General features: G+C 36.2%; 2 protein-coding genes and 1 pseudogene across 2 annotated transcripts; 2 read left to right on the top strand and 1 right to left on the bottom strand.

Moving 5' to 3' along the window:
* Nucleotides 1–3,050: 3,050 nt before the first annotated feature.
* LOC109136091 (glutathione S-transferase T3-like) lies at nucleotides 3,051–4,643 on the top strand (annotated as a pseudogene).
* Nucleotides 4,644–5,386: 743 nt separating this feature from the next.
* On the top strand, nucleotides 5,387–6,766 carry LOC104904161 (uncharacterized). The gene has a single exon (XM_010692353.1). It carries the CDS (start codon nucleotides 5,387–5,389, stop codon nucleotides 6,764–6,766), a length of 1,380 nt encoding a protein of 459 aa, XP_010690655.1.
* Nucleotides 6,767–7,825: 1,059 nt separating this feature from the next.
* On the bottom strand, nucleotides 7,826–10,189 carry LOC104903807 (pentatricopeptide repeat-containing protein At2g17210). The gene has a single exon (XM_010691924.4). It carries the CDS (start codon nucleotides 10,167–10,169, stop codon nucleotides 7,950–7,952), a length of 2,220 nt encoding a protein of 739 aa, XP_010690226.1. The 5' UTR covers nucleotides 10,170–10,189; the 3' UTR covers nucleotides 7,826–7,949.

Genomic DNA, 10,189 nt, shown 5'->3' with positions numbered 1-10,189 from the left:
ATCGGCAAGGATGGCTCTGCCCTCGGCTTCCGTCCTGCGGTGGCTTCTTCTGCGACGGAGAAGGCAATAGGGTGAGGGTGGAGGATATAGAATGGGGGGTGATGCTGGAGGTTGGGGTGGACTGGGAGGAAGAAATTGGAGGGAAAAAGAGAGGGAAGGTGGTAAAAAAAACGTCTTCGTCGGAAAAATCAAGTCAATGTCAGGAAATGGTTGAGAGGTCTGATATGACAAGAAAATAGAGTTTAAAGGTTGTTTCTCACAAAAAATATATATATAAGGTTGTTTCTTACAAAATGACACTTTGAAATGTTGTTTCTGACAAAAAGTAAATGTGATAAGAGGTAGTGTGTTAAAAGAATGTGTTAGAAAATTATACCCTCCATTTTTTATTAGTTTACTCTTTTTTGTCACCATAAAAGGAAAGAGAAAATATCATTGTATTGAAGTTAATATCGTGGGATAAGAAAAATAGAGTGAGAAACTAAATATAATAATAAACAGTTGGTGTCTGTAAAAAAAAATTGTTGGGATCATTCTAAAAACAAAAAAATGAATAAACTAATAAAAAACAGAGGGAGTAAATGATAGCATTGGAACCATTTCAAATATAGCATTGTTCAAATTAATTTGGGACGAACAAAATTGGAAAATGTTCAGACTATTGTGCGACAAAGGGAGTAACATTTAGAAAATGCGCCTAATACATTAGCACACATGTTTCATAATAACATTTGTATCTTATCTTATATAAAAAGGGAATTGGGATTTTGGTGCATAAAGGTATGTGCATCGACCCATCTTTTCACGTAATTTCACATAATGTCGCATGTGTCCTCTCACTCTCTCTAGTCTCTGCCACTTGCTTTTTTTTCCTTATTTTATTTGAATAAATAAAATTGGAAGAATTTTAGTTGTCATCAAACCCCTTTCCTCTCCCTCCTCAAATCCTTGTTTCTTCCTTTCGAATTTTGAACAAAACTAAAAATAATCTCAATTTCCTACTTCCTCTCTCTTCTATCATCACCACCATCATCGTCATCATCACCATTATCATCATGCAATGATCGGCCTGCAATTTATGGCTGAGCACTAGAGGTTGTTTTGCTGGAGAAACTAGACTAGTTACTAGACCCAATTTGTGGCGAAAATTCTACAGTGGCATCTTCGCATATGTGGCATGGTCTTTCTCTCCTTCTTTCTCTCTCCTCTACAACAACTTCTCCATCTTCTTCCCTTTTACTAACACCTTATAATTTTGATATACAGAGATATTATCTCATGAAAGTCGGGGTCAATGTTGAAGTGGTAAAAGCTTTTGAAAGCAATGATGTTGCAAATGATGTCTACTAGCACAATTTTGGGCACCTCCTGTATCAGGTACTCTTGATATATAATTGTTCCATTATTCTGAATTTTATTCAAAACATCCAAAGTGACTTGGTTTCATGGTCAAACTCGTCTTTTATCCTCAAACATACCTTCGGAGTTTCAAGTACTGTATCTATGTGATATTTAGCTAGTCTCAAGGCCTTTGGATCCAAAATATCTTTCAAAAGTTCTAAATCAATATTGAAGCGTTTATCTGTTTATACTATGACCATATAATTGGAAAAATCAATGTAGAATAACCATTGCTTGTGAACTTAACCCTAAGTACTTGTGTGAAGGCAAAACGACTCGGAGTTAATCTTTTGAAGTCTAATAATGTTGAAAAATATGTGTATCCTTATCTTGTATCTTTATGCAACGTTCCATGGTTTGTAGCATCTTAGTTATTCAACTATTATTAACAATGTCTGTTTCCTCTTGTATATTCATGAATTTTTATAGTTTATGTAGCAATTGAAGGATATAAGGATTTTGACACTGGATTTGTGGAATTGATTAAGTGAGTAATTATAACCTTGAGTTTATGGGATCAAATCTCACTAGAGGCACTTTGGGGGTGGGGATTTTCCCTTACCACCCCCTATTCTCAAAGGGCCTTGGCTGCAAACTCAAACCGAATTAACCTGTGTGAGGTTACGATTCGATTACGACGCCTTTTCCTTACCTTAAAAACAAATAAGCGATTAACTTCTTTCTCTCTCTGTTGTATTTTCATTCCCTTCTCTCCCTACTGATTTTCAACTCCCTACTGCTGAGTATAGAGATTGCACTTCCCTACTCCCTCTTCCATTCATCCCTACTAACCCTACCCTTTTGTTCCGAATAAATCAAACACAACACAACACATCAACACCTATTTCAAAGGAGTATATAGAAGGCCTCAGATCATTCTTACTCACAATTGAGAAATAAGATCAAGTAGATCATAAAAAAAATGCTCTTATTCACATTTGAGAATAAGATTGTGAGGTGAATGGGGATGATTGGGGGGAAAAAGGGATGGGGTGAGTGAAAAGATGATCAGGAGTGGGACCCACTGCCTGATCATCATTTTGAATTTTTTTTTGTCTGTCTTCGCAGCAAAATGCGGCGTTTTGCTGCGAAGCCAGGCAAAAAAATTTCAAGCAGCTGACACGCTGCAGCTGGCAGCTGACACCATTGTTGTTAAAATCCCGATCCGAATCTTACGATTTTACGATCCTGGAGGACCTCACCGATCCCGATCCTACGTAGGATCTTAATTTTGTAGGATCTTTCGGTCCTGCCCAACCAGAAAAAATCACATGATAGGATCGTAACACGATCCTACGACTCTACGATTCTACGATCCTACGATCCTACGATCCTACCGTATAAAAATCATAAAATAATTTCACATATTATATTTCTCCTATTATATTTTGATAGCATGTTACTTCAATCTTATAATATTGAAAAACTATCATCATTTGCTAACTAAAAAAATCATTATTAATATGTGTAAATTTTCAACACGTGGTTCTCACCATATTTTAGTATAATTATCTCTAATTCACCGAATTGTAGGATCTTACGATCCTACGATCCGATCCCACCGATTCGATCCTACCAACCCCTACGATCCAAAGTAGGATCACGATCCTGATAACATTGGCTGACACGCTGCAGCTGGCAGCTGACACACATGTCAGCGTTAGTTGCAGCGTGCCATTTAGCACTTATGACACATGGCTTATTTTTATTGGGCAATTAAAATATAACCGTTGTAAATTTTGCAACGGTTATATTTTAAAAAATATAAATCAAAAAAAAAATTACCAACAGCTCTATTTTTTCGAGATCTGTAAATAGAGACCCATTTTGCTATATTTTGGACACACTTAATTTTCTCCATCTTCACTTTCTTCTATTTGTTCTAATTATTTTCATTAACTATTCTTCCATTGCTCTTTATTTTCAAATTCTTATAATTATGGATCCTAATCATCCTAATTATATAAGAAATCAACCCCAAAATCGCTCAAAAAACCAAATGCCTAGGCAACAAAATCGCTTAACTAGCTCTCAAAATCAGTCAAATTATCGCCAACCTTCTCAAAATCAATTAAAATATCGTCAACCCTCTCAGATAAATACCAATCAAAGGGGAGAAAATTCTCAAAATTATTCTCCTCAATATGATAACCTCTACCATGAATCTCCATCTGAAAATGTCAACCTTTTATATCGTTAACTTGGTCCTAATTATGGATTTTCTCAATACCAAGAAGATGCATCTCCGAACAATGATGTTGATGATGATGATGTGAATACGAAGAAGGTGATGATGGTGATGGTGTTGGTCAATACCATCAATATTCTGATGATTTTGATGACTTTGTTCAACCAATATACTCAATCATTTTCGCAATTACTATCAGCTAATCAATCCCAGCAACCACCGCAAACACAACCCGTTCAATCACAAAACCCACTTATCCCAGCAACAAGTTCTTGTGGTAAGAAGGTTTGGGATCACGTTGAAGATGAACTCCTGATCTCCGCATTTATGAACACTTCTCTTAATAAGGTTAGTGGGACGAACCAAAAGAAAAAATGTCTTCTTGGGAAAAGTTTGGGAAGCTTTCGAGGCAGGAAGAATAGCAACCCCAACAGAAATTGCTCCAAGAAATGCCGATATGGTGAAATGTCATTGGAGTAGACTTGCTCCACGGTTTCTAAGGTGGGCTGCATTTTATGATGAAGCTCTTGCAAGAAAGAAGAGTGGTCAAAACGATAATGATGTTCTGAGAGAAGCTCATTCATTGCATAATAGGAAACATGGTATAGGTTCATCCTCGAACATGCTTGGAAAATGTTGAGGAAGTTTCGAAATGGAGGTCAATAGTTATAAAATCAATGGAAAGTCCACGTGGTCGCCCCAAAAATCCACAAGAAAAGGTTGATTCACCTGGAAGCGAAGGTGGCTGTAAGAGGACAAGAGCTGATGGAAGCGACTCAATGCTGGAGACACCTACTAGTGGTGAAGGAGGTGAAGTGGACCCACGTCCCTATGGTGCTAAGAAAGCGAAGTCTAAGCTCAAAGGGGTGTCTGGTCAGACAATTGAGTGTTTTAATACATTTAATGAAAGGCTTCGGATCCATTCAGAGGGTAGGAGTGTAGATGTTGAAAGAGAAGACAAAAAGTTGGAGGTTCAAGCAAGGAAGGTTGCTACAAAGGAACAAGAAATAGCGTTACAAACCAGCAGGATGCAGAAAGTGCAAGAGTATCATAATAAGAACATGGATTTGCTACAAGCATTGTATGCAAAGGAAAATCGAACAACAATTGAGGAGGGTATGATTGAGACACTAACAACATGGTTGACGAATAATCCAATTTTTCAGTGATTATATTTATGTTAAAGTTAAGCTATGAAAATGTGGATTTCATGTTTAAGTTTAAGTTGATGTTTACATTCCAATTTAGTTTATGTTTTAGTTTAAATTTTAGTTTATGTTTATGTTTACGTAGAAGTTTATGTAAAAGTTAACATTTGTATGTTTAAGCTCATTTAATAATAATAAAAAAAAAGGTTTAAAAATGTACTTGTGTAAATTTTCAGCTTTACTTATTATATGAATTGACATATGAATACAACTTTTTACATGATTGTACTATTTTTTACATTATTGTTCTGCTTTCAACATTCTTGTTCTGATGATATATAACACTATTCTTTTACTTTTTACATGATTGTACTATTTTTACATGATTGTACTGCTTTTAACATTATTGTAATGATGATAGCACTATTGTTTTACTTTTTACATTATTGTACTACTTTTTACATTATTGTTCTGCTTTTAACATTATTGTACTGCTTTTATGTATTATTGTACTGCTTTTTACATTATTGTACTACCCTTTACATTATTTTATGCTATATAACTCAAGCATCCTTGTTCACCATTTTCTCACACCAAACTCAAATACAATATTGTTCACCATTTTCTCACACTAAACCTAAACACAAGAATGAACTCCTTTAATTTAAACTTTTCTCGTTCAAGTTCCTCAAGTTCCTCTAGTTCTGATGAAAGAAGATCATCCCGAGCAATAATTGATCAAGAAATAGATGATTTCTTGACCAATATTGTTCAACCACTTGCTCCAACTCTTATATCAAATGTAACTCTAATACCAAGGAATAGAAGAGCAAAAGTGACTGATGATAATGAAGAAGGTCATTCGCAGCCTAATCGAGGCAAGAAGGAAGGTCATAGAAGATTGTTCAATGATTACTTTGCTGATCAACCAGTCTATCCAGCTCGCTTATTTCGTCGAAGATTTCGAATGCAGCGACATGTCTTTCTTCGAATTATGGAAAGTGTCGTTGCAATTGATGTATGGTTCACTCAAAAAAGAGATGCTACGGGTCAGTTAAGTTTATCGCCCCTACAAAAGTGTACAGCGGCTATTCGAATGCTTGCCTACGGGGTAGCGGCAGATTCGCTTGACGAGTATGTGCGAATTAGTGAAAGCACAACTCGAATATCATTAATGAAATTCACGAAGGGGGTCATCACGAAATTTGGTACGGAGTACTTGAGACGGCCTACTCCAGACGATTTGGCTAGACTACTCAGATTCGGTGAAGAAAGTGGATTTTCGGGCATGGTTGGTAGCATAGATTGTATGCATTGGGAATGGAAAAATTGTCTGACTGCATGGAAAGGACAATATCAAGGAAGAGCTGGTGTTGCTACTTTAGTTCTTGAAGCTGTTGATGCTGATCGTGACTTATGGACATGGCATTCTTTCTTCAGGATACCAGGTTCGTGCAATGACCTACATGTTCTTCACCAATCTCCTGTGTTTAGGGATGTTTTAGAAGGTCGAGCACCACCCGTGCAGTTTACGGTGAATGGTAACCAATATGATAAGGGTTATTATCTCACTAATGGTATATATCTGAATTGGGCAACATTCATTCAATCAGTTACATGTCCTCAAACTCTTAAGGACAAGTTATTTGCTCAACACCAAGAAGGAGCTCGAAAAGATATAGAGAGAGCATTTGGGGTGTTGCAATCTCAGTTTGCTATTGTTCGTAGACCATCCCTCGCATGGGATGAGGAAATTCTCAATGACATCATGTTGTCTTGCATTATGATTATGCACAACATGATTGTGGAAGATGAACGAGATACATATGCATACTACGCAGATACTACCGAATTCACTACCAACACAAGTAATAATGGGGACGAATTTGAATATTATCATGATCGGATCGTAGATATCAACCAGTACATGGCCAATAGAGATGCAATTGAAGATCAACATGTGCATCATTCCTTGAAACGTGATTTGGTTGCCAATATACGACATAAATTTGGTGGGAATGCTAATTAAGAGCATTTTATGTATTTCTTTCTTAATTAAGTTTTATGTTTTTCGTTCTTAGTTAAGTTTTATGTACTTTTTTTCTTATTAAGTTTGTAATTGTCGCACCAATGTAGCATTTTATGTATTTTATGAATTTCGTTCTTAAAATTATATTAAAAATACTAATTGTGTCTCATAAAATTAATTAGTAGATCGTTAATTATGTATGCATAAGATAGTGGTAACTAATTTCGTATTCAATTACTTAATGATGAAAACGCTAATTACGTATGCTACGTATTAATGAATGCTAATTATGTAGATAACTTAATTATTAAAATGATAATTATAATTTTAAAATTATTAATTTAATTAATTAATAATAAAATATCAATTAGTAATGAATATTTCATATCATTAAAAAGTAAATAATAAAAATATTGTATGATGGTGGTTGGGTGATGAGAGAGAAAAAGTAGTTAGGTGGGGTCAAAAAGTAAGAGAGAGAGGAAAATGTAGTTGAGATGATTGAAAAATGGTTCATTGTTAAGACGATGAGTGAAAAAAGATTGTGGATGTTATTTTTTTAAAGAGAAAGTTAGAAAGAGAGTGGGATGATTTTTTTTTTTAATTATGCGTAATGGTGCTCTCATAAGCCCGTCATATTATATTACCATGTTAATATAATAATTTACTCCATCCTCCAACATGTATTTTTCTTCAATTTGCATCATCATCTCATTAGCATTTTAGAAAGTGATATTGAATTGCAATCTATACAAATATATTAAAAAGCGTTTTTAAGTAAGTTTGCACGCAACGTGGCATTATCCATTTAGTTGTTTCGTTCCATGTAACATACATTAAAAAAATTAAAAACATGTTTCGTATAAGATTCATCCATTCGACTTCAGGTTAATAGAATAAAGTTCTAACCAATAAACTATGCAACATTAGATGCTAATATTTTAACATAAAAATATTAATAACTCGTGGCATCGTCTGAGCATAATAATTAATTAATATTTAGGGATGAGATTTTATTACTATAAAGTAGTGGAATTTTCTTAAAAGTTCTCAACGCGGTTTAGTGACACCTATCAAAAGGACAGGTAAAGTTATTTTCAATTCCCATGATTTTAAAGTTTAAACTTGAGTGGTTAAACACCAAAGTTTGGAATATGCACATTGAGCCTCTTCATTATTACTACTATTCAATAATTCCATCATATGCTTCATCAATGTGCATACATCTGTGTAAGTGCTCAACAATACAACAATTCTCAATCCCCTGTCCCTGTGTTGTCGACTTCTCTCCAGCTACAAACCTTAAAGCCCTGTCACCAACTCTAACTAAGCTATAACCACCCACTATTCTGACTCCTCGCTTCTTCACTAATCTCCTCATTTTTGCTGCATCATTCCATGACCCTGTACTAGCATGCAAACTCGATGCTAGCAAGTAACCAGATGAACCATAGGGCTCTAACTCAAGAACTTGTGAAACTGCTCCTTCACCAATCTCAACGTTCTTGTACCTTGTACAAGCACTCAACACCGCCCCCCAAATACTCGCTTGGCCCTTGATATGTTCAGGCATAATTTTGATCAACTCCATAGCAAATTCCAACTTTCCTGATCTACTCAACATGTCAATGATACAAGCATAATGCTCCAAATTTGGTTCAATCCAAAAATCTTCAACCATCTCCTTAAAGAAAGAGAGGCCCGACTGAATAAGGCCGCCATGGCTACAAGCCGCTAAGACTGAAAGTGCTATTACTGCATTTGGTTGGAAACCATGTTGCTTCATTGCAGTTACTAGATTTAATGCATCTTGAGCTTGGCCATTCATACCATATGCTGATACCATAGTGCTCCATGACATGATGTTTTTCTGGGTTATTTGATCAAATGCCTTTCTTGCTTCTTCTACTGCACCACATTTCGAGTACATGTCTGTAATTGCAGTTCCAATAGATACATATGCAGCTAAGCTACTTCGGATGGCAATGCCATGTGCCCATTTGGAACATTTGAGTTCAGCAGTAACTGTGCAAGCTTCTAATAAGTTCAAGACAACCACCAGATTTTTCCTCTCCCCGACCTCGCTCATTTTATGGAATACGGTAACTGCTTCATCAGGCATGCCACAATAGGCGAAACTCCCAATCATCGTTGCCCATAAGACTGTATCCCTATTATTTGTTCTGATAAATAATCTCCATGATAGCTCAATGAGATTGCACTTGGCATAAGCATCAATTAAGGAGTTCAAAACCATAGTATTTAATTCATACCCGTGTCTCATTACTCTGGAATGGATTAGTTTGCACTGAAATGGTTCAGATATATACTTGTATAACTGAAGTAGATTCACAAGTGTGACCTCATCTGTTTCAGTTTTTGCCTGCACCAGGGAATTAGCTAAGACGAAAGCTTCATCGTGCATTCTATTATAAATCAATCCAGATAAGATTGAATTCCATGAGACAACATTTTTCAGAGTCATCTCATCAAAAACCCTCAGCGCGGAGATTGGGTCGCTACACTTGGAGTACATGTCAATCAAAGAGTTCGAAACAAACACATCGGTATCATGCCCTCTAGAAATGGCAGAGCCATGAAGACATCTTCCAGTGCTATCATCTTCAAGATTACTACCGGCTTTAAGAATACTAACCATGGTCAACCCATCCGGCTCAACTTCCATATCCTTAAATATCTGCAGAGCCAACAACGGCTCCTCATATTGAACACAAGCACCAATCATCATACTCCAAGAAATAACATCTCTTTCACACATTTCATCGAACATCTGGTGTGCATAATCAATTCCAGCATCAGCATACATACCCAATAGAGAGTTCTGCACAGAGAGAACACCCAAAAACCCACTTTTCAATACATAACCATGAAATTTCCTCCCACCAGCAAATTCTACAAGAACTCGATATGCTTGAGCTACAAGAACTAAGGTAGAAACATTTGGTTCGAAACCCGAAACTCGTCCTTGCAGAAAAAACCACAGACCATCTTCTAAAAGACCATGATCAAGGTACCCATGAATGACGATGTTCCAGGAAATGGAGTCTCTGTTTCTCATTCCCCGAAACACGGATAAAGCTGAAATAGGGGCACCCCATTTCATGTAAAAATCCAGCGTTGAGTTCATAACAGAAGTACTGAAGAAGTCATATCCCTGCTTCACTGAACAAGCATGCATTGATTCTCCATGTTTGAAGGAAATTTTTGAGCTTGCTTTCATAATGGAGGGAAAGACTGAAATATCTGTTAAATCTTCCCCAGATCTTCTCAATCCTACATAACAAGAGATTGCTTCTTGCCAATGCCCATTTGATAAACATTCCTTGATCCTCAAATTCCATTCAGGTAATCTCAAATTTAATGGTGAAAATCGCGGTCGCATTGCAACGACATAAGAAATAG

This window comes from Beta vulgaris, chromosome 9 (genome assembly GCF_026745355.1).
Source record: "Beta vulgaris subsp. vulgaris cultivar EL10 chromosome 9, EL10.2, whole genome shotgun sequence".
Lineage (NCBI taxonomy): Eukaryota > Viridiplantae > Streptophyta > Magnoliopsida > Caryophyllales > Amaranthaceae > Beta > Beta vulgaris.
Note: the sequence above shows the minus strand (reverse complement) of the source record. Positions and strands in the feature narration are given on the sequence as shown.

Coding starts and splice junctions, on each gene's coding strand:
- LOC104904161 (XM_010692353.1), top strand. CDS start 5,387: ATGAACTCCTTTAATTTAAACTTTTCTCGTTCAAGTTCCTCAAGTTCC.
- LOC104903807 (XM_010691924.4), bottom strand. CDS start 10,169: ATGCGACCGCGATTTTCACCATTAAATTTGAGATTACCTGAATGGAAT.